This window comes from Triticum aestivum, chromosome 3B (genome assembly GCF_018294505.1).
Source record: "Triticum aestivum cultivar Chinese Spring chromosome 3B, IWGSC CS RefSeq v2.1, whole genome shotgun sequence".
Taxonomy (NCBI): Eukaryota; Viridiplantae; Streptophyta; class Magnoliopsida; order Poales; family Poaceae; genus Triticum; species Triticum aestivum.
Genome location: NC_057801.1, coordinates 534,703,232 through 534,727,580, shown reverse-complemented (window position 1 = coordinate 534,727,580; position 24,349 = coordinate 534,703,232). Strand labels below are relative to the sequence as shown.

At 46.3% G+C, this 24,349-nt stretch overlaps 2 protein-coding genes across 3 annotated transcripts; both read left to right on the top strand.

Moving 5' to 3' along the window:
* The first annotated feature begins 427 nt into the window (after window positions 1-427).
* Window positions 428-4,811, top strand: LOC123070752 (uncharacterized). Of its 2 annotated transcripts, none has more exons than XR_006433916.1 (6): window positions 428-948; window positions 2,088-2,206; window positions 2,300-2,416; window positions 2,564-2,718; window positions 3,746-3,833; window positions 4,000-4,110. XR_006433916.1 is itself a non-coding variant. In XM_044494069.1 (6 exons), exons 3-6 carry the CDS (start codon window positions 2,666-2,668, stop codon window positions 4,655-4,657), a joined length of 363 nt encoding a protein of 120 aa, XP_044350004.1. In that variant the 5' UTR covers window positions 450-948; window positions 2,300-2,416; window positions 2,564-2,665; the 3' UTR covers window positions 4,658-4,811. The 2 variants fall into 2 exon arrangements, 1 of the variants encoding a protein (XP_044350004.1); XM_044494069.1 differs by lacking the exon at window positions 2,088-2,206 and adding an exon at window positions 4,541-4,811 and having other exon boundaries at window positions 450-948; window positions 4,000-4,104.
* A 14,302-nt stretch (window positions 4,812-19,113) lies between these two features.
* Window positions 19,114-19,749, top strand: LOC123065660 (uncharacterized). Its single transcript, XM_044488899.1, has one exon. It carries the CDS (start codon window positions 19,159-19,161, stop codon window positions 19,435-19,437), a length of 279 nt encoding a protein of 92 aa, XP_044344834.1. The 5' UTR covers window positions 19,114-19,158; the 3' UTR covers window positions 19,438-19,749.
* Window positions 19,750-24,349: the final 4,600 nt, after the last annotated feature.

Genomic DNA, 24,349 nt, shown 5'->3' with positions numbered 1-24,349 from the left:
TAGGTTTTTCACAAAAAAACCATTTTTGCCACTTGGAAAATGATTAAAAATAGATAGAAAGATCAGAAATGCATATAAATTGGTGCTCATCCATACAATGTGGGCTAACTCTAGTGAAAATTTGTGTGGTGCCCTTTTGCAAAATATTTTTGATAGCTGCTTCACAAAATTCCTTTATTTTTAGTATTTGAAAACTATTTTAATTCACTAATTTTCCGAACCAATCAGAACACTTCCCACAGATCACCCTATTGTAGCTGATCTGAACCGTCCGTATCCAGCAGATCCAATGCCTCTCACCCGAAACCAAACCCTAGCAGCCCGAGGCCGCCTCTCTCTACCCCTCTCCCCCAGAACACACCCGCCGCCGCCCCTCTCTCCCCCTCTCCCCGATCCAGATCGACGACGACCGCCCCCCCGTCGCCGCCCCCTCCTCCCCCATCCCGCCACCGCTTCTCTCTCCCACTCATCCCCTCCCCACCCATCCTCCCCCTTGTCTCGCTCCCACCCACAGACGCCGCCGCTGCCCCAACCCAAACTATCTCCCTCCCACCTCGATGCGCTATCACACCCACCGTCGACGACCCGCGACAGCGGTAGTGGGCTCGCGACCCAGATCACAAGGACGTCCCCTTCCTCCCGATCTCATCATGCTCCTCTCCATCCCGTCCCCTTCCTCCCCGCAGCGGAACCTTGGTTTTGACCCGTCTCGTTGCTGTGTGCAGAAGTCCGGGAGGCATGGGGCCGGGGACGTGTGCCAGATCTGCCCCGACGGGCTGGGCACAACGATGGACGGCGAGGTCCTCACCGCCTTCGACGTCTGCCGCTTCCCGGTCTACGTGCACGAGCGCAAGGAGGGCACCCAGGCCTGCCTCTAGCGCTTCTGCCAGCTCGACCGCAGCACAAAGTGCTTCTGCCTGCTCTGCCCCCGGCCGCCCCGGGCCGCCGGTACTTCCCCTGCCCCCCTCTGACCCTGCTTCTTGATTTTGATTTGTGTCGTACCGATGTGCGAACCCGCTGCTGCTTATCCCGTCGCTGTCGCGTGTTGTCGAGTTAGCTTCTCATGCCACTGCTGTATGATTTCGTATGACGAGTCGATTAGAGGAGATGGGCGGAGTGGGCAATTTTGGGATGCATGCCGTGCTAGGATCTACTATGCAGGAGGTAGGGCAGGAGCTGGCAGTAGGCCGCGTCGATTCTCAATCAAGTCCCAAAGGACACAACATCCCCTGGGAGAGTTTTTTCTTGCAAATAACTGCGCCAATAGATGGGATTCGCCCGAGACGGTGCTCTGAGGAAGAGTTTAGGCATAACACTAGATTAAGAGGCTTGACAATCGGTCATGGTTAACCTGACCATAAAACTTCAGAAGCTAATCCTACAAAGATAACAAACTCGATAATGCAGGCTGGTCATGATTGAACTGATTACTGAGTTAACTATGTTTTTAGGATTGGTTTCTTTTGTTTTATCTTCCGGGCAATCGTCGTTGCTAGTGCCATCAGGGTTGAATAGGTTGATGACAACACACTTGTTATTGATGAACACAATGATTAAAGAGAACCAACCTGCTTCTGTTGATTTCTGCTACACCGTTTCTACCTGTTTGCGTGTAGAACCATTCTTGAGCCTGAATGGTACTACTTTTCTTGTTTTTTTGTCTTTTTTGTTCTTATGAAAAATCTTTTGTTCATTTTATTATATACATGCTAGAGCACACCTCACGAGGATCACCTTTGAATCATGCTAAGTTACGAAGTTGGCAATACCTTTGAATCACCTTTGCCCCTCCCGCATGCTGAACATGTGCAGGTGGACTTGTTGCTCCATGTTCTGCAGCTGCAGGTGCATCTTCAGTTTACTGTCTGTTTTTGCTAACCAATGTGGCAATGGAAGCATGCATGGTTTTGCTATATGAAGTTCATCAAATCATAAAAGAGTGAATAGGTGTTGGCTTAGCAGTACTCGGACTAGTAGCTAGCAGTACTCGGATGACTAACTGACTGTGTATTATAATTGTTGGGTGCACTTATGATACACTTAGTGTGCCACCTCCAGATGACCAACTGACTGTGTATTTGTACTAGCACGTGTCGACGAAGCAGGAACACAGAGTTGCGGAGAGCAGCAGCTCGCAATCGTGGTCAGGGACCGACCGTCCGAGAGTAGACCGTGGAGACGTGGAGTTCAGTCCAGGCAGTTCCTTGTAATATTTTGGATCTCATTTTTGTTATGATGAATTGATATATAATGATGTTTGATCTGCTTCTGCTTGATTCCTTACTTGTTGACATTGCAGTCACGTAGATTTTGCTCGTTGTGGCATTGCTTGAATTTGGGTTATTGGATAGCTGGAGCTGCGTAGGATTTCTTCTAATTTACTACAAGAGACGAAGACCACGCTTCATGAATTCAGGTGCTCTCTCTCATTTTTCTTGTAACAATGTTGCCAAAAAGGCATTTCTCTGGTTGTGACAAAAGAAAAGAAAGAAGAAACTTGTACATAAAATCATTGGAGCTTGTATATACAAATCCTATAATTATATACTCTCTCTGCTCCCAGGGCGCCCCCGAGGTGGTCATGTGGGATCCTCTCGAATAGCTCGTGCTCGCTGTCGACTTCGATGGCAGGGTCACCCGCTCCATCGGCCCCCTCTCTGGCGGGATGTACTACTCGGATTTCATCCCCTACATCAACTCATACACAGAGATCTACATGTACTACTCGGATTAAACTCTATTCTGCTGTACAATTACACTCGCAAGCTGTCTTACCGTATTATTGGATCTGTTAATCACTTTCTACATGTTAGATCGGTTTGATTTTGAGATGAAGCGAGACTTTAATGTTTCTGAATTCTGATGTGAAAGCATGTCTACGTCAGTTGAACTTTGCACGACTGTTCCTGTAGATCGATGGTGATATCAGCATGCATCCTAATTGTCAACCTCGAGTCTGCACTTCTGTATGTTTTTCATGTGAAACACTTATGCATGACTAATTGTTAAGTTGATACAATTTCTTTGGTAGACAAGCATGGAAATATGTTTTAACTTTCCTGAAAATTGAACTTTTCTTAACAAATCAAGAACTCCCCTCATTATGTGAAACACCTATGCATATGACTAATTCTGCACGGCAATTCTGTTCAATTTTGATTTCTTTGGTAGTCAATTCTGTTCAATTGTGAAACACCTATGCATATGACTATGACAGCATGTCTATATCAGTACAACTTTGCATGCATATTTTATTGACTAGATATATACGTGTTGACTGTTTGTCTATTCCTATGTACTGCATACTTTGTAATGGAGTTTGCTTGTATGGTGCTTGTGAAAATGTTAGTATGAAAATAATTGACATTGGTGACAACGTACATGGCCATTAGAAACGCGGAAGCTTACAGTGGCTACGGTCGCCCACGCTCTGCTTCTCCTGGTCTCTGTGTACCCTGCTTGCATACTGTCTGTTCGTGATTTATTCTAGCAAGTATCCATTCATGAGAAATAAGCTCTCCAGGATTCACCGGACCAACAACTAGTTCTAGCATGTTTATTTCAAGCAATTTCTGATTCATGATGTTTGATGAACCAGTATCCATGTCGGGAGACTAGTAGAACTTGCAAACTTTAGTCACTTATCCTGCTGTTCATGTCCATAGTGATGAGCATTTATGTGTATTGCTATTTGCCTCTGGTGACATGTGAGAAGCACTCATCTATATGTTTATATTTTGAGCAGCTGGGTACAACTACAGTTGCAAAATCATCCAGCCAAATTTTGGGAGGATGGCATAAAAGATTACATAACCCATGCTTTTGAAATCATGGTAAGCTTCACAAGCTTGTAAGGTGTTTTCTATTTTCAAGTGACTTTACATCAAGTTACTGTTTCTCAACAGAAATTCTAGACTGTAGCTTTTTATTGTTCTCTCCACTTATTTGTACACCAAGGATGCTTACTTAACTGTATAACTCTTTATTGTTCTTTTCTAGGTATTCTATTTATGCTCCATTCCGAAATCTATTGTGCACTGCCAAGTCCATGAGGCGAAGCGCTCACTGCTCGACTATTTCTTTACTGAACTGGGAGCAACAAAGGCAAGAAATTCAAAACAAGCTGAAGTCCTTTTGATTCTTGATTTCTAGCATACACATGCAACCTATTTAGTGATGTTACCGTAGATATGATGTAAGTTCAATGCTTACAATTTTTTTATGTGATGCATGTCACCTTTCGAAATATGAAGATGCTCTATCACTGTTGCTGGCAATCTGGCATATCATAACAGTCTTACCCCTTGTTCTGTCACTAGCATACACTACAGTTTTAGATAAAAGGGGGGCATGTCATTTGCTCTATAAAGTGGATTTTTTATTAATTTATTTGGACTTGCACACATTAGGTAAGGAAGGATCGCCAATCTGGGTGTCCAAATGATAGTAAAACCTAGGCTCTTGCACGGTTCTTGGATTTATTTTTAGCATATATTACCCATATCGAGAATGAACATGTGGCTTTTCTTCTCATCTACAGGAGAGTTATGTGCTGATTTTTTTGAAGAAGCTGGAAGTCCAAGACAACGACTTGCTTTATATGTTTGTTGTAATGCCGTATTTTCTGGGAATTTGGATGTACTGTTGGTCTTGCTGAGAATTTGGTGTATATTTTCTTGTTGAACTTATTATTTAAATGCTAGAATATATGTACAAATCCTTGGAATATTATTGTATGTATTTTTGAAATGTATTCTTGGATTGAAAGTGGTCAAAAACAGAATATATTGGTATTGAATTTGGGTTGATTCTTTGTCTGTGCTGTAAATTGTATTTGAAATAAAGAGGCATGGCCCAAATTAAAAACTGGCCGAAATGTCTATTGTACCAAATGAAAAATTGGTCGAAATGGCTACAACCCAAAAAGAATTGGATCACAAAGAGGCCAAGGCCCAAAAATTATATCGCAAAAAGGCAAAGGCCCAAAAATTAAATCAACAACAACAACGACAACAACAAAGCCTTTACTCCCAAACAAGTTGGGGTAGGCTAGAGGTGAAACCCATAAGATCTCGCAACCAACTCATGGCTCTGACACATGGATAGCAAGCTTCCACGCACCCCTGTCCATAGCTAGCTCTTTGTCAATACTCCAATCCTTCAGGTCTCTCTTAACGGACTCCTCCCATGTAAAATTCAGTCGACCCCGCCCTCTCTTGACATTCTCCGCACGATTTAGCCGTCCGCTATGCACTGGAGCTTCTGGAGGCCTGCGCTGAATATGCCCAAACCATCTCAAACGATGTTGGACAAGCTTCTCCTCAATTGGTGCTACCCCAACTCTATCTCGTATATCATCATTCCAGACTCGATCCTTCCTCGTGTGGCCACACATCCATCTCAACATATGCATCTCTGCCACACCTAACTGTTGAACATGTCGCCTTTTAGTCGGCTAACACTCCGCGCCATACAACATTGCGGGTCGAACCGCCGTCCTGTAGAACTTGCCTTTTAGCTTTTGTGGCACTCTCTTGTCACAGAGAATGCCAGAAGCTTGGCGCCACTTCATCCATCCGGCTTTGATTCGATGGTTCACATCTTCATCAATACCCCCATCCTCCTGCAACATTGACCCCAAATACCGAAAGGTGTCCTTCCGAGGTACCACCTGGCCATCAAGGCTAACCTCCTCCTCCTCACACCTAGTAGTACTGAAACCGCACATCATGTACTCGGTTTTAGTTCTACTAAGCCTAAACCCTTTCGATTCCAAGGTTTGTCTCCATAACTTTAACTTCCTATTTACCCCCGTCCAACTATCATCAACTAGCACCACATCATCCGCAAAGAGCATACACCATGGGATATCTCCTTGTATACCCCTTGTGACCTCATCCATCACCAATGCAAAAAGATAAGGGCTCAAAGCTGACCCCTGATGCAGTCCTATCTTAATCGGGAAGTCATCGGTGTCGACATCACTTGTTCGAACACTTGTCACAACATTATTGTACATGTCCTTGATGAGGGTAATGTACTTTGCTGGGACTTTGTGTTTCTCCAAGGCACACCACATGACATTCCGCGGTATCTTATCATAGGCCTTCTCCAAGTCAATGAACACCATATGCAAGTCCTTCTTTTGCTCCCTATATCTCTCCATAAGTTGTCGTACCAAGAAAATGGCTTCCATGGTCGACCTCCCAGGCATGAAACCAAACTGATTTTTGGTCACGCTTGTCATTCTTCTTAAACGGTGCTCAATGACTCTCTCCCATAGCTTCATTGTATGGCTCATCAGCTTAATTCCATGGTAATTAGCACAACTCTGAACATCCCCCTTGTTCTTGAAGATTGGTACTAATATACTCCGTCTCCATTCTTCTGGCATCTTGTTTGCCCAAAAAATGAGGTTGAAAAGCTTGGTTAGCCATACTATCGCTATGTCCCCGAGACCTTTCCATACCTCAATGGGGATACAATCTGGGCCCATCGCCTTGCCTCCTTTCATCTTTTTTAAAGCCTCCTTCACCTCAGACTCCTGGATGCGCCGCACAAAACGCATGCTGGTCTCATCAAAGGAGTCGTCCAGTTCAATGGTAGAACTCTCATTCTCCCCATTGAACAACTTGTCGAAGTACTCCCGCCATCTATGCTTAATCTCTTCGTCCTTCACCAAGAGTTGGCCTGCTCCGTCCTTGATGCATTTGACTTGGCCAATATCCCTTGTCTTCCTCTCCCGGATCTTAGCCATCTTATAAATTAAATGCACAGTAAAAATTGTGAGGCCCAAATTTAAAATGGATCGCAAAGTGCCCAAAGCAGTTGACCAAAATTGGCAGGAAAAAAATATAAATGGGCTGAATTAATTGGCTCGCCCCATATAAACACCGAATTGGACCGGGCTGATTCTTGTGCCACATTGGATTGCCACATCGGATGCCTACGTGGCCTGGGCAGACAGCTAGTGACCAAAACAAGACAGTAGGCTTATTTTGGTCGTAAATGTCTACGACCTTCTCACAGAAAAGGTCAAAAATGTCAGTTTACGATGGCCAGCTTTTGACCTTCTGGTTTTGGTCACAAAAAGGTCGCAAGTAAAAAAACTATGACCATTCAGTGACCAATAGTGGTGGTCACAAGTTGACATATTTCTTGTAGTGACCATAGGACAGCAACATAACCACAAGCAAATTAAACCAATCATAGCAATTCACCAATTACCGATAGGACAACAAAAATCTACTCAGACATCATAGGATGGCAACACATCATTGGATAATAATATGGAGCATAAAGCACCATGTTCAAGTAGAGGGTACAGCGGGTTGTGGGAGAGTGGACAGCTGAATATAGATGGGGGAAGGTGATGGAGATGTTGGTGAAGATGACGGCGGTGTTGGTGTAGACCGCGACGATGACGATGGCCCCCGGCGGTGTTCCGGTGCCACCGGAAGCGAGGGGGAGAGAACCCCCCTTCTTCTTCTTCTTCCTGGACCTTCTCCCTAGATGGGAGAAGGGTTTCCCCTATGGTCCATGGTCTCTGTCGGTGTCAAAACCGGCAGATCTCGGGTAGGGGGTCCCGAACTGTGCGTCTAGGCGGATGGTAACAGGAGACAAGGGACACGATGTTTTTACCCAGGTTCGGGCCCTCTCGATGGAGGTAAAACCCTACTCCTGCTTGATTAATATTGATGATATGGGTAGTACAAGAGTAGATCTACCACGAGATCGGAGTGGCTAAACCCTAGAATCTAGCCTATGGTATGATTGTTGTTCGTCCTACGGACTAAAACTCTCCGGTTTATATAGACACCGGAGAGGGCTAGGGTTACACAGAGTCGGTTACAATGGCAGGAGATCTTCATATCGTATCGCCAAGCTTGCCTTCCACGCCAAGGAAAGTCCCATCTGGACACGGGACGGAGTCTTCAATCTTGTATCTTCATAGTCCGGGAGTCCGGCCAAAGGTCTTAGTCCGGCCATCCGGACACCCCCTAATCCAGGACTCCCTCAGTAGCCCCTGAACCAGGCTTCAATGACGACGAGTCCGGCGTGCAAGTTGTCTTCGGCATTGCAAGGCGGGTTCTCCTGCAAATTCTCTGTATCCGTCGAATAGTGTCCGGCTTCTAGTGTGTGCTGTCCTCCTCGGCTTTTGTGCCCCATAATGACCATCTTCCACGCGTCAAACGAATGCGAAAAGTCAGGGGGTTTTCTTTTCACTTACCACCCCCAAGGTGCGTTAATGAGCCGCCCATAAAAGAGACGGGGGTTTAGATCCAACTCACACCATCTTCCCTCCGCGAGTCTTCATCAGAGCGCCTCTGACAGAGATCCATTCCAACATGGCCAGTCGATGCCGCTCCTCCTCTCGCTCTTCCAGCCCTCGGCCCGGAGTTGGGGGCGGTGCTCCATCTCGCATAGCGAGTTAGTAGTGCTTCAGTCCAAGGGGCTTCTCCCCCCAGCATATATGGTCCCTGTTCGAGCCGGGATTGCTGCCTATAGCGGCGGAGAGCAGGCGGAGAGCGTTCCCAATCCCTCCCAAGGAGAGCGGGTATGCCTAGTCCCTTATTTGATGAGAGGACTAGGATTTCCAATTCATCCGTTTCTCCGAGGGTTGCTAGAGTTTTACGGCCTCCAGCTACATAACCTCACGCCCGCCTCCATTCTGCACATCGCGGACTTTGTGGCCCTCTGCGAGCTGTTCTTGGGTGTTGAGGCCCATTTCGCACTGTGGAAGAGGTTGTTTTGCCTTGTGCCCCATTCTCAGGAGGGGTCTATTTATCAGGTGGGCGGACCCGAACTATGGCGCATCGCCGGGACCGGATATCTATCCGGCACCCCAAAGAGGGCGTCCGAAGACTGGCCCTCAGAGTGGTTTTATATAGATGACGTCCCCCTGGCGGACCCTGTACGGATCGGACTCCCCGAGTTCAATAATGCCCCGTTGAAGAAGCGCCTGAGTTGGCACCCATGGAACCCTCAGAGGGAAGCTGACAGGGACGTCCTGTACCTGATGAGCCGGATAAGGCTGTTGGCTCACTCCGGACTGACCATGATTAAGGTCATGGCCGTATGAATTACGCGAGGGGTGCAGCCGCTTCAATACAGAGGCCACCCCATGTGGGATTTCAACGGGGAGGATGACGCCACTCGGTGCGGTCGCAAGGGGCCAGATTCGGCCGCCACTTTAACGAGAATCTTATCCACTTTGTATAAGGGGGAAGAGGAAGAATTCCTCCGTGTCAACCCGGAGGGCGGATTCTCCATGTACAATCCTCCTAGTTGGGTGAGCGGACACTTTCACTTGCCTGTCCGTTTGTGAAATTCCCGTAGTTGAGTACTTAGATTTAGTAATGTTCAAACGCAGGAGCTGCGCCAGGCTGTGAAGGAAATAAACAGCCCTGCTCCACAACCCGAGGACCCGGGACGGCCCCTCGATCCGGACTCCCAAGAAGATCCGGACTTATGCGTGGAGTTGATTGATGGAGTATTTCATCAGTTGAGCAAGAATAAATCCTTAGTGGCCATCACGTCCGACTATCCCGGACTACTTCCAGCCTCCAAGGTAACTAAGACCGAAGTCCCAGTATTCTAATGCTTTATCTTGCATGCCGTGTAATAACAACATTTCGCAGGGTAAATCCTTGAGGCAGAAGGCCGAGCCCGCGGTGGGCAGCCAAGAAAGGCCGCTGAAGCCAAGCGGGCCAAAAAGAAGTGCGGACCGGATCGAGATTCCGGCGCAACGGTATGGCGTGTGAATTCAACGCCTAGGGTTTACACCCTTGAGTCTTACTAATGCTCATGATTTTCTTAGGAAGAAGAGAGCCCGCCGGACTATGTCCACCGACCAAGGTTCGAGGCCGGGTCCGGAAGCGGAGACGGACATGGGACGCGCCTCGGGCGCTCCTCCGACAAAGGGCGCCGACGGGCTATCTGCCACCAATTCAGAGGTGGAGAGTGCCCTGAACCACAGGCGTCGCCGGACTATTCTTCGTGACGCGTGTTTTTCCCCAGAGGCGTTGGACGCCTTTAATACAGGAGATGCATATCTCTGTGCTGCTAAAAATGGTCTAGCCAGAGCCACGGAGCAGTATGTGAAAGACATATAGTGAGTAAAATTGAAGGTTATATATGTCAGTAGCCCCTGAGACTTGAAACAGTGAAGATAACTGTTTGAAGGATCATGTGCTATGCAGTGTCTTACAAAGAAGAACACGCAATTGTCCCAGGAGCTCGAAGAGTGCAAGGCTCAGCTTGAGGCTGCATTGGCCACTTTAGAGAATGTCAAGGGGACGCCCGCATGTAATATGTGCTTCGAGAGGTACCTCCGTTTTGAAATGCGGCAAGCGTGCAACCCTGACTATAATAATGCAGATGAGGCCGGAGTAAATCCGGACCAGCAACAACTCCTACGCCAACTAAAGGCTGGCGAGAACGTGCTGACGAGGGCGAGGCAAGAGAAGAACAAGCTTCAAGACACCAATACCCAGCTAGGCGAGGAACTGAAAGAACCAATGAAAGCACCAATGTTGGTGTCAAAACCGGCGGATCTCGGGTAGGGGGTCCCGAACTGTGCGTCTAGGCGGATGGTAACAGGAGACAAGGGACACGATGTTTTTACCCAGGTTCGGGCCCTCTCGATGGAGGTAAAACCCTACTCCTGCTTGATTAATATTGATGATATGGGTAGTACAAGAGTAGATCTACCACGAGATCAGAGTGGCTAAACCCTAGAATCTAGCCTATGGTATGATTATTGTTCGTCCTACAGACTAAAACTCTCCGGTTTATATAGACACCGGAGAGGGCTAGGGTTACACAGAGTCAGTTACAATGGGAGGAGATCTTCATATCGTATCGCCAAGCTTGCCTTCCACACCAAGGAAAGTCCCATCCGGACACGGGACGGAGTCTTCAATCTTGTATCTTCATAGTCCGGGAGTCCGGCCAAAGGTCTTAGTCCGGCCATCCGGACACCCCCTAATCCAGGACTCCCTCAGTCTCCGTGGCATGGGAGGGGCAAGAGCCCCTCTGAGATATGATCTGTCTCTCTATCTCTCTTTGTTTCTGCGTTCCCAGATTCTGCCCTTTCACCGTTTCTTATATATCCGGAGATCCGTAACTCTGATTGGATTGAAACCTTTGCCAAGATTTTTCTTAGAAAAATAGCTTACTTGCGGCAAAAGAAGAGCATCAACCGCCTTACGGGGTGCCCGCGAGGGTTAGAGGCGCGCTCACCCCCCTGGGCGCGCCCTCCTGCCTCGTGGCCCCCTCGGGCACCATCTCGCGTTGATTCTTCTTCCCAAAAATCATAAATATTCCAAAATAATTCTCCGTCCGTTTTTATCCCATTTGGACTCCGTTTGATATGGGGTTTCTGCGAAACATAAAACATGCAACAAACAGGAACTAGCACTGGGCACTGGATCAAGAATGTTAGTCCCAAAAATATTATAAAAAGTTGCCAAAAGTATATGAAAGTTGAATAATATTGGCATGGAACAATCAAACATTATAGATACGACGGAGATGTATCACTACCATAGACCTTTCATTGAGAAAATTGTGAATACTTGCTATGAACTTGAGGTAGATGCTTATTCTCTTGTCACACATATTTGCATCTCTACCTCACATTTACATGCTTGTTTCCATGATGACCTTGATTTTGCTCAATTCATATGCTTACATGTCATGACACAATCCTTTGTCAAACCATATGCTATGCTTGATGACAACACTTGTTTGATGACTCACCTCTTGAATGCTTGGTTTTGCACTAACGCTAACCACATTTGTTTTTCCAAGTGTTTGTTGTATTTGCTCCTTTTGAAGGAATCACAAGACGGTGCGACATTGGATAGTGCCCATTTTGAGCTACTAGATGATGAGTGCTTGGTGATCGACCACTTTAACACGGCACCGCCATCTCTTTCCCATGGTGGTTTGGTTTTCGATCCGAGGTAGGATCTTTTCCAAGGGGGAGGGGATGATGCCGAGCATCCTACGGGCATCACCATGTCAAGAGTCCTTTTGGCAAGTGACACATGAGACCTCTACTTCTCATACATAAAGGTGAATCTTCTCCTTTACACGTGTTCACTTAACCCCTTCGAGGATGGTATACTACTTGACACTCCACTCGTGTGCATACATAGGTATTGTTGGAACACTATGGACGAGGAGGAGGAGTGCGAGAGCAAGTGTACAACTACACCATCTGCGAGGGAAGCATGGAAGCGAAGATGGAAGAAGACGGTGTTGCTGTGTCTATAGCGGCCGGATGACCAATGTGCCACCAGACATCTGACACGCTACAGCGCCCGGACGACCAGCGTCCACCGGACGTCCGACGCACCTTCCACCCACCCAGACGAAGAGGCTACAGTGGTCGGATGAACGACGACCACCGGACGCCCGACAAGTACCAATGGCCGAACGACCGACGCCGACCGGATGACCGGTGCCACCTGTCCATAGAAGAAACATCGGAAGTCCAACGCCCTCCGGACGTCCGGACCCCCGCGAGCGACCGGACGTCCGACCCCGGCCGGACGTCTGACACTGCATGTGCACAGCCGGGCCTTTGGCCTTTTATCCCTCTCCCACTTACCCCTTTGTGGCTTAGACTATAAATAGACCTCCCCCTCATCCTTTCTAGGGTTAGCAAATATGATAGATCATTCTTAGGTGAGCTTTGCTCCTACCTCTACTCTTGAGAGAGAGAGAGAGAGAGACCACCACTCCCATGGAGTTCAAGACCTCCATGTGAGAAGATCATACAGGATATCATCAAGACCCCTCATGGGAAGATCCGTCTAGGATACCATCAAGACCTCCTCTTCGAGATGAACTCTACCATGTATCTTTCCTTTTGTTGTTCATGTACCTTGTGATCTTGTGTGTTTGATTGTCTAGTGGATGTGTGATTGGACTAATTCTTGAGTGTTTCCCCTTGTGATTTCTCCCCTTCTTCCCCATGTTCATCGTGTTCTTCAAGGGAACCCACTCCAATCGTGAAAGATCAGCTTACACCGGGTTAGCCTCGTATCATAGAGCCAGTTCTAGGGTGGCTGGTGACAAGAGAACTATCATTGAAAAAGCCAAGCAACTCAAAGAAGTTCAGAATTTTGAAGTTCAAAAACCCCTAGGTATGACACACAAGCCCTTTTCTTTTTTAATGATCCTTCTTTTAATGTCATTGCATCTAAGATTGGTGTAGATATTACCTCTCTTAATGATGACAATGAGTGCTCATCTGTGGCTGATCTTCCACAAAATAGAACTGGAGGTTCTGTTGCTGGAAAACTTACTTTTGATAGCAACACTAGTTTAGATTGCATAAACCCTCCTGCTGATTCTAGTGAGGGGCTCTGGTCTCTTATTTGCAAACATAGGCAGGGCAAGCACCCCAGAAACAAAATGTCCCCATGAATGCCCTCTTTTGGAATGTAAGGGGTATTGCAGCCCCTGGGAGGAAAACTCTCATAGTTGATACTATCAATAAAACTCATGCTACTATCCTAGGTTTTCAGGAAACCAAGAAGGAGGAGTTCTCTACCTCTTGTATTAAATCCCTTAATGGGAATAGGGATTTTGAGTGGCACTCTCTTCCATCTAAAGGATCTGCTGGAGGCATCCTGATGGGAATAGATTTAAGCATTTTTTAAGTTGTTTCTTGGTCCCACTTAGAGTTTTCTGTCAACTCTATAGTCAAGTTGAAAACTACTGGGCTTACTTTTAGGATTATTACTGTTTATGGCTCTCCCTATGATGAGGGGAAAGGAGCTTTTATCTCTGAACTTCATACCTTATTCCTAAATGCCCACATCCCCACTCTGATAGGGGGGAATTCAATCTGGTTAGAAATGTTGAGGATAGAAGCAATGGTTCTATTAATCATAAGTGGAGTGATAATTTCAATGCCTGGATTGAGATCTGGAGCTTACTTGAAATTAAGCTCTCTTCTAGAAAAATTACCTGGGTCAATAATCAAATAGATTTGATTATGTCCACCATTGATAGAATCTTTTGTGACACAGAGTTAGATGGCCTGTTTCCTCTTTCTAGTTGTAGAGCTCTGCCCAGATGTGGCAGTGATCATACCCCTCTGCTTTGGGACTCTAGAATTAACCAATCTCCTAAAAACATTAGCTTTAAGTTTGAAAAATGGTGGCTCCTAAGAGAGGATTTTTCTGAACTAGTCAGAAAGATCTGGTCTGAACCCACTGGGAGTATCTGCCCTCTAGAAATCTGGCAAATCAAAATCAGAAGATTTAGGAAAACTACCAAAGGCTAGAACTCCAATGAGGAGGCCAATCTGAGGAGGTATAAAAGGATTCTTCTCCTTGAGTTTGACTCTCTAGATATTAAGGCTGAAACCTCTGACCTCACTGAGGCTGAGCTTACTAGGTTGAACTTTGTTCATGGTGAACTGAAGAAAATCTGGCTCCTAGAAGATATTAAAGCTAAACAAATATATAGATATAGGGATACTAAGGAGGGGGATAGAAAACACTGCTTATTTTCATGTTGTTGCCAATCAGAGGAGGAGGAAACCCCTCATTCACTCTCTGGATGGTCCTAATGGTCCTATCACTGATACTAGTGATATGTTAAAAGTGGCACGTGGCTTTTATAAAGAGCTTTTCAAGAAAGAAAACCCCTCTGGTTTCTCTCTTCATGAAAACTTCTTCTCTGATTCTGAGAAAGTTTCCCATTCTGAAAATGAGCTGCTAGAAGCCCCATTTTCAGAAGCAAAAGTGAAGGATGCTATTTTTAGCTCCTACCTAGATGGATCTCCTGGTCCTGACAGAATTCCTTTCCTTTTTACCAACACTTTTGGGACTTGATCAAAAAATACATTATGGACCTCTTCCAGGCCTTTCATAGAGGGGAGCTAGATATATATAGACTGAATTTTGCAATGTTGTCTCTTATCCCTAAAGGGCTTGAAGCCACCTCTATGAAAAATTCAAGCCTATCAGTCTGATTAATTGTAGTTTTAAAATTTTCTCTAAAGTACTCACCACTAGGCTCTCTAAAGTATTGCAGAGGTTGATTGCTAGCAATCAATCTGCATTCCTCAAAGGGAGATATATCCTTGAAAGTGTGGTCACTGCTCATGAAGTCCTCCACTCTGTCCACTCTGGGAATAAAAAAGGCCTTGTTTTAAAATTGTACTATGAAAAAGCCTTTGACAAAGTAGACCTTAATTTCCTCACGAAACTCCTGGAGCTCAGGGGTTTTGGGAAGAAATGGTCTAGCTAGATCCATCAGCTCACTCATGGGGGTCTGTTGGGGTAAAGTTGAATGGTTGTGAGAGTGACTTTTTCCTAGCCGGTAAAGGTCTTAGGCAAGGTGACCCTATTTCACCTCTTCTTTTTAACCTGGTTGTTGATGTACTCACCAAAATGTTGAGCAAGACTGCTGATCATAGCTTGATTGCTGGCCTTTGCCCTGAGGTTTTCCCTAATGGGACCGTCTGCCTTCAATATGTAGATGACACAATCCTCTTTCTAGATAATGACATAAATCATGCTAGCAACTTGAAAACTGTTTTGACTTGCTTTGAGCAAGTTTCAGGCATGAGAATTAACTACTCCAAGAGTGAGCTCATTCCCATCAATATGGATGACCAGGAACTAGCTGGTTTTCTAAACATTTTAGTTTGCAGTAGTGGTAGCTTTCCCATTAAATATTTAGGCATCCCTCTCCATTATGATAAACTTAGGAGAGAAGACATTCAACCCCTTTTACACAAAATCATTAAGAGGATTGCATGATGGAGAGGAAAACTCCTGTCTTACAGAGGTAGATTGATCCTCATTCAAGCCTGCCTGGCTAGCATTCCTGTTTACCTCCTCTCCTTCTTCAAATTCCCTAAATGGGCTGTTAGTCTCATCAACTCACAAATGTCCCATTGCATGTGGATTGATTTTGAAGGGCATAGAAAGATTCACCTAGCTAACTAGGGGCTGGTCTCCATGAAAAAAAGGAGTTTGGAGGTTTGGGCATTCCCAATCTCCAAGAAATTAACATTTGTCTGTTAGGATCCTGGATCAAAAGATACTATGAGGCATGCCAAAAACCCTGGAAGATGCTTATTGAGCACAAATACTTGGCCAATAAGCCTAACATTTTTGCCTCCTCCTCTAACCAGAAAATCTCTAGATTCTGGAAAGGGGTAAAGTCTGTTATCCATGCTGTGAAATTTGGTTACAGATGGATCATTGGGGATGGGGGCAAGACCAGGTTCTGGGAAGATACCTGGTTTGGCACTTCCCCTCTAGCTGTTCAATTTTGGCCTATCTATTTGATCTGCAATGAACAGAACAAATGTGTCAATGAGATCTGGGATGGGCAATGCCTCAAACTCTCCTTCAGAAGGATCTTTAGTGACAAACTTATGGAACAATAGTTCCAGCTAGAGGAAATTGCTAGGAGTATTATCTTCTCTGATGAGACAGATTCTCTAATCCGGCAATTCGAAAATAGGGGACAATACTCCTCTAGCTCCCTATACCATGTTATTAATTTTAGGGGGGTTTAGCCTATTTTCATCCAAGCAGTGTGGAAATTGAGAGTTCCCCCTAAAATTCATGTCTTTCTCTGGCTCCTCTCTAACAACAAACTGATGACCAGGGATAATCTTAGGGAAAGGCATATTATCAAACCCCTTGAATGTGTCTAGTGTTTGGAGCAAGAATCTTACTCCCACCTTTTCTTCGACTGCATTGTTGCCAAGCACCTTTGGGGCCCTGCTGCTGATTACTTCAACACTCAGATTGGCTCTTCCTTTGAATCTGTAGCTAGATTCTGGGTTACTAACAAAAAATGCACTATTTTGAATAATGTTAGCTCAATAGTCCTGTGGTGTCTCTCGAAATATAGAAATGCTATGATTTTTTTATAACACCAGTTGGAATTCTGTTCCTCAAGTCTTGAGATTGACCTTGAACACAGTGAGGAACTGGACGATCCTCTCCTCGGGATCAGATAAGGAAAAGATAATGACCTTTGTGGGGTTCCTCGCAAAGTACCTTCAGAGACCTTTGGAGATCACAAGTGGCTGAGCAAGCCACGCTCTGATCTGGGACTGGATCCCTGGGAAAAGCTGAAGATCTCAGAAGACGATGATGGGCTCCTGTCACCAAAGAAAAGAGGCATCCACAATGATGTCCCTTCCAGTCCGGTGTCTACTCTTATCGCTTGCTGGTCACCGCGGGCGGACGTTGCTCCACGTCTGAAGACCATGAAGGCATCGCTGGATTCTCCCGGTGCCCTTTGAAAAGCTCTTCTCCTTAGATCTTTAGTGAGTCTTGGCCCTGCTGGCGACCCTTGTAATAATGCTACTTACTAGCCAGCTCGTTTCCTTCTTTTTATTTTGAACTGCTCTTTTAGAGTAATGGAACCGGGGAGGTGCTCCCTGGTCTTCTAAAAAAAACTTATTCTTATTACCGATCGCCTGCTGCATGGCCCTATTTGAGCCGGCCTAATATTGTAGCTTCGCTCGAGGTTTTTTAGTACTCCCCCCGACCCAAAATAAATGTTGTCATTTCAGTCCAATTTTGAAGGAAGTAGTTTTTTTACCGTCCTTTTCATTATTTTTATTGGTTTTCTTCAGGTTTTTCTTTTTTCCCCTTTTATTTTCTTTTCCCTGGTTCACTTTGTTTCTTTCCATTGTTTTTACCAGTTTTCTTATGTTTCAAATACTTGTTTTACACATTTTTTGAGTACCTATTCACATTTTTCAAATACATGTTGAAGCGTTTCTTTTGTATGATACGTGCCAATTATATAAACTATGCTAACATTTTTTGCAATATATAAATATTTTAAAATAATGTATTGAACATTTATATTTTACTTGAAATGTATGTATATTTTTGTAAATGTAAAACACATTATTTTGAATAGTATGAAACATTTTTTTTCATTGCACAAACCTTTTTGTACATTGTATAATATTTTAAAATATGTAATGTACATTTTTTGATACACTTGGACATTTTTGAAATTTCACAAACAATTTTTTTGAATGGTACAAACATTTTCTAAGAGCCAAGCGAACATTTTTTTACACCGCATTATATTGTTAATTGTGCGTTGAAAACTTTTGAAAAGTAACTAAAGTTTTTTCATAATATTTGTATATATTATTTTTCTAATTTTTTAGAAAAGTAAAAAGAAACATGCGTACAACATCAGCGGCATGAGACCACATGGTTATTGCGCGGGCCCACTACTGGCTCGCTGTAGGTGACCTGGTCTGCTGCCTTGCATAAGGCAAGATATAGACTCGCCGAAATCACTAGTTAAGGGTCATCCCTTGCAAAGGTCACTCCCCACCTTGTTAGGTGCTAACAAGTGGTGTGCGCCACTTGTCAAAACGAGGAGGTATCCTATATGGGTATGTGGGTATGAGACAAATAGTTACCCATGGGTATATAAATAGGGAAATCTGAAACCCATCGGGTAGAGCGGGTACGGATATGAGATCGTATAACACATACCCATATAATGTGAACTCGAAAATATCTCTACACTTAGTCATGAATTTGTTAACTCAAAATGTATGACTATGATTATATAATGTTGTTTTGATGTGTTGTTGTTTTCAAGAAAGTGATATTCTTTGTTAAATATGTTGTAGTTTCTGATGTGTTGTGGTTTATAGTATAATTACATGTTGTTGTTTATGACTGACTATGAATTGTTCAGATATTTTGCAAACATGGGTAATTTTATCTACGGGTACCCGTCTATCCTGTCGGGTAACGGGTCTGAGAAAAAAATTGTACCACTGATGTGTATGGATAAAGATGATGAGTTTAGGGGATGTGTAAAGGTATGAGGTGGCCCACTATGAGGGTAGGCCGCAACAGCAATGAACTGTGCTCGACCGATGGGATTGCGCTCGGCCCACTAATTTGATACGTTATTGTCTCAAAAAGAAAGAAAGAAAAGGAATGATCGGAATGCTCAGGAAACTTGGACCCCAAGTTGCCAACCACACGACAAGAACTGACGAACCCCAACACCAACCCGTGTCCGCCAAGGAAGGGAAGCCCCCGGTGTGTATAAATTGGCCACCGGCAGATTTGGCCTCGACGCACAGAACCACAAAGCAAACCAAGGAAACGAGCGAAGATGCGTCGCGAGGGACGGCAGCGAGGGTGGGTGCGCGTGTACGACCGCGAGCTGGTCGACCCGGAGGGCAAGCGCCGGGCCGTGCACGTCGTTGAGGGGCCGGCGGTGGCCAACGGCGGGTTCATCAGGGCGCCGCGGAAGCCGACCAACCAGTCCAAGTCCGGCGGCCTCCGCGCGCTCGGCAGGAGCGGCATGGCGCAAGAGGAGGAGGAGGAGCCGCAGACCCTTCCGCCGACGATGGCCGGGCGATTCGGATACTACTACTCGACGGGATGGTAGTCGCCGTTCAAGTACGAGTCCGCCATGTACAAGGAAGTGGAGATCCGTCCGGCGGCGGCAGCGCGCTTCGGGGGAAGATCGTCGTGCAAGGCGGGGCGCAAGTTCAGGCACGACGAGGTCAAGAAGTACTACCTCGACGCGGCCGACGTCCTCGACGGGCAGCTCGATTATCTTCGTGACTTTGATTCATGAGCACTCAGAACGGAGGTGCATTGTCCCTATGCCAGCAGAAGGATTTTTGTTTTTGCTTGTAAGTTCGACATGAGGAGTTGTATACTGAATCCAGTGATGTACTCCCTCCGTTCCAAAATAGATGACTCAACTTTATACAAACTTTAGTACAGAGTTGAGTCATCTATTTTGAAACGGAGAGAGTAGTATCTAATAAAATGAGTTTTTTTTTGTTTCTTGCTAATGTAATAAAAATGAGGCTTCAGTTCGTCTTAAAATGACACTCCCAAGATACTACCTCCGCAGGACGTGTATATATATTCTTTCGAAATCCAAACTTTCTATGTTGATCAAATTTATAAAAATACCAACATCTACGTTGCCTATGTATCATTAGATCTAGGGGGTTGCTACAAATCAAGAAAATCATCCACCTAAACAGCCGTCCGATCTGATGGAAGCTGTCTTTCTCTGTTCTTCCGTCGATCACGCGACTACCTCGCAACACGGGAGCATAGACTACCTCATCTTCCTTCTCAGCTGCGTCGGTTACCTCGCAACATCGGAGCCAGCACGGCAAAAAGCTTCAGCACAACAGCTTCCATGGCAGCAGCGCTCGACGCAAAGCCGTGACGGTGCCCGCGGCGCTCCATTGCAGCCCCAACGGAGATTCAATGACCCCGCGGCGCTGCAGCTCCGACAAAGCATCAATGACCGCCGCGAAGCTCCAGTGCAACCCCGATGGAGATTCAATGACCTTGCGGCGCTTCACTGCAACTCACGCAATGCTTTCTTGCAGCCCAGACAAAGCATCATTGGCCCGTCGACGAGCGCTGCATTGCAGCACCGGCGGCCGTCGATGAGCGTCCGCCGTGTGGCACAGCAATGCCAGCCACTGCAGTGTTGCCGATCTCCGTTGTGTTGCACAACATCGCCGACCAGTGCAGCGTCGATGCCCTCTTCCGCTGAAGTGGTGCTCGACGTTGTCTTTTGCAGCGGCGCTCGCCGCCCCCAGAACACTGTTGTGCAGCCGTAGTAGTTTGCCGGTGGCCCGAGTATGCAACGTCGGCGCACGTCTTCAAGAGAGATGCTGAGCTAATCGCCCCCATGCCGCAACGTTTACTTCGTAGCTCCTCCTACACCTAGTGAATGCATGCAACCTCCACTAGGTGTTTGCATGCAATTTGCTCTTTAGCATAGTGGATGCATGCAACCTCCACCTACACCTATCATAAGGGCAATGAACAATGAATCTTTGTGGCTCACTCCAATCAACCTCATAGGGAGAATGCAATATGTAGTCAGTGCATTACGACAGTCCACCATCGTTTCGAATACGGTTCCTGGAGTAAGCTCAGGATTCTCCCTGTTCCACTCAATTGCTGGCATGCCCTCACCATCATATTCTTGTAAAACTAAGGAGTCGATGTTCTCCTCCCTCTCTTCATCATCAGTGTCATCAAATCTAGCACGGCTGCTAGGCTCATCTGGATATTCATCTTCCACTGCATGTTGACTGATTCTATCTACCAGTTCAGGGAATAGAATCTCATCCTCATCATCATGTCGAGTCACTTCCTCATTAGGCTCTGCTTCTACTAGTACATCTGGTGCAGAAGGGAGAGCAAAATTGGCAGAATTAGCGGCAACCGACATGTTGTGGCTTTCAGAACCACTAGGTTTACTTGGTCTCGACCTACAAGGAGTGAGAGGACGCTTGCTATTAGCAGAGACAGATGATGTCTGCACATCCTTCCCCTTCGGGATACGTTGTTTGCGTGCTTGAAGCACATCGATATGGATTTTACCGAAACGGCTGTCAGCATTCAAACTAAATAGCAATCCCAGATGCTCATCACAAGTTAATGGGACAAATCTCTGCTCGGTACTGTCGAAATATCTCAGTTCAACATCATTGGCAGGCTCCACGGATACTCACAACAGAGTGCCTCGCGGAAATCTACGAACAAAACGCTGGTTTCTACCACTTTAGGATAGACAACCCAGAAATCGGACACGGTTTAGTTGCATGCAACTCGCTAGTTTCCATTCTAACGCCAGCCAAAAAGCAAGTGTAGGATCAACCCTATTCGATTGAAATAAGATAAAGGGCGCAGTTAGGCCGATTTTTTTAGATAAATTTCACTGATTCACGCCAACTGTGGTCAAATATAGCATAATTTACGGATCTCCTAATCAATTTAGGAGGAAAATGATGCTTACCCAGGTGGAATCCATGAATTGTCCGCCTCTGATTCGACCCAATCATCTGCACGGTCGATGGGCCGGACGGGATGGTCCCCTGACATCGCTTCCTAATTGTAACGCCCCAAGACCGACGCTCCAGAAGACTTCCAGCTATTCCGAGTTTTGTCGTGTGATTTATTTTTTGTTTGTTGCATTTCATCATGTCATCTCTTGCATTGCATCATGTCATCATGCCAGCATGTCATTTAATTTTTAAAACCTCAACTAAATAAATTGCATAGATCTTTTGATCTATTTAAATTGAGGGAATTCACATGGTGATTTCTCTTTATAACATATCCTCCCAATATTTAGGGAGCTACTATAAAATATTCCATTAGCTTGAAATTAACCGTAACACACTTGCAAAATTCCCATGCCCTTTCTACTTCAAGTTTGGTCCCCAAACTTTGCCAACAATTCTTATCTCTTTTATCGAGGCTCCTCGTAAAGTCTCAACATTTTTGGACCTCCCTAGCACCTACTTCCTATGCAAGACCATTTGAATTATATTCAAATGAGTTCGAATTCTAACCTCTCACACATGCACACTCCTATTTTCTTGGGTCACGCTCGTTTTTGCGAATCCAAGAAAATTGCCCTCCTGCCCAAGCTCCACCCCTAACCTCTCTCTCTTTTCTTTCTTCTCTCTGTTTTTTTATTTAGAAGAGAAGGGAGAGAGCCAGCCCAGCTGGGCCTCCCAACTACTGCAGCCCGGCCTCCTCCCAGCGCCAGCCCACCTCATCCCCGCAGCCCACCAGTTTCTCTAACCCTAGGCCCGACCCCTCTTCTCTCCCTTGTCTCCTCGTACTGCCGCCACTCACACGCTTCGCACAAGAGAGGAGCGCCCGCGCCCGATCCCCACGGCGCCCCTGTTCCCCGCGCCCGTGGCCCTCGACGCTCGTCGTAGCTGCAGCTCCTTCTCCAGCCTCGTCAGATCCCAGCGCAGCCTGGTGCCTCCTCCTCCCTTGCTCCTGGACGCGTCCGGCCGCCCGCAGCCGTCGTCGTCCGCACCCACAGGAGACAGCAGTTGCAGCCCCGAGTCCTCTGCTTCTTCCCTGCCGGCGTCCGAGGCCGCAGCCTCCCCAGCCGCGGCCACCTTTCCTCGCCCTTCCATCTTCGCCGCTGCGCCAGCTCGCCTCTGCTCCGCGCCGCTCCTCCTCTACCATGGCCTTCTTCCTTCAGCGTCGCGCCTGCACCCATCGCCGCCGCCCCAAGCCGCTCCCTCACCTTCCCTCGTCGTCCCGACCAGCAGCAGGAAACCAGGAGCTAAAGCTCTGCCATGGCCGCCACCCGTTCGTCGTATTGAATGTGGTGTTTTGTCAATATGCAACTCGTTGCATATTGAGCTCCATTTAACTTGTAGTATTGTTTGTGCACTTTGCCATGCCATGCCTTTTTAAACCGGACATGCATCATACTTGATTGTGCATCATGCCATAATTATTCTTGTGTGTTTACCATGTTGTTTGCTTCTTTCCGGTTTGCTTCTCTCGTTAGCTTCGGTTTCGTTCCGGAGTTGTGAGGATTCGTTCGACTACGTCGGTTTGTCTTCTTCATGGACTCGTTCTTCTTCCTTGCGGGATTTCAGGCAAGATGACCGCTACCCTGGATCTCACTACTATCATTGCTATGCTAGTTGCTTCATTCTATCGCTTTGCTGCGCTACCTATCATTTACTCTTCAAGCCTCCCAAATTTGCCATGTCAGCCTCTAACCCTTTTCAACCTTCCTAGCAAACTATTGCTTGGCTATGTTACCACTTTGCTCAGCCCCTCTTATAGCGTTGTTAGTTGCAGGTAGTTGAAGATTGCCCCATGATGTACATGATTATGTTGGGATATCACAATATCTCTTATTTAATTAGTGCATCTATATACTTGGTAAAGGGTGGAAGACTCGGCCTTATGCCTGGTGTTTTGTTCCACTCTTGCCGCCCTAGTTTCCGTCATACCGGTGTTTGTTCCCGGATTTTGCGTTCCTTACGCGGTTGGGTGATTTATGGGACCCCCTTGACAGTTCGCTTTGAATAAAACTCCTCCAGCAAGGCCCAACCTTGGTTTTTACCATTTGCCTCACCTAGCCCTTTTCCCCTTGGGTTTCCGGAGCCCGAGGGTCATCTTTATTTTACCCCCCGGGCCAACGCTCCTTCGAGTGTTGGTCCAACCTGAGCGATGTCCGGCGCCCCCTGGGCAACCAGGGTCTATGACAACCCGACGTCTGGCTCATCTGGTGTGCCCTGAGAACGAGATATGTGCAGCTCCTATCGGGATTCGTCGGCACATCGGGCGGCTTTGCTGGTCTTGTTTTACCATTGTCGAAATGTCTTGTAACCGGGATTCTGAGTCTGATCGGGTCTTCCTGGGAGAAGGAATATCCTTCGTTGACCGCGAGAGCTTATCATGGGCTAAGTTGGGACACCCCTGCAGGGTATAAACTTTCGAAAGCCGTGCCCGCGGTTATGGGCAGATGGGAATTTGTTAATGTCCGATTG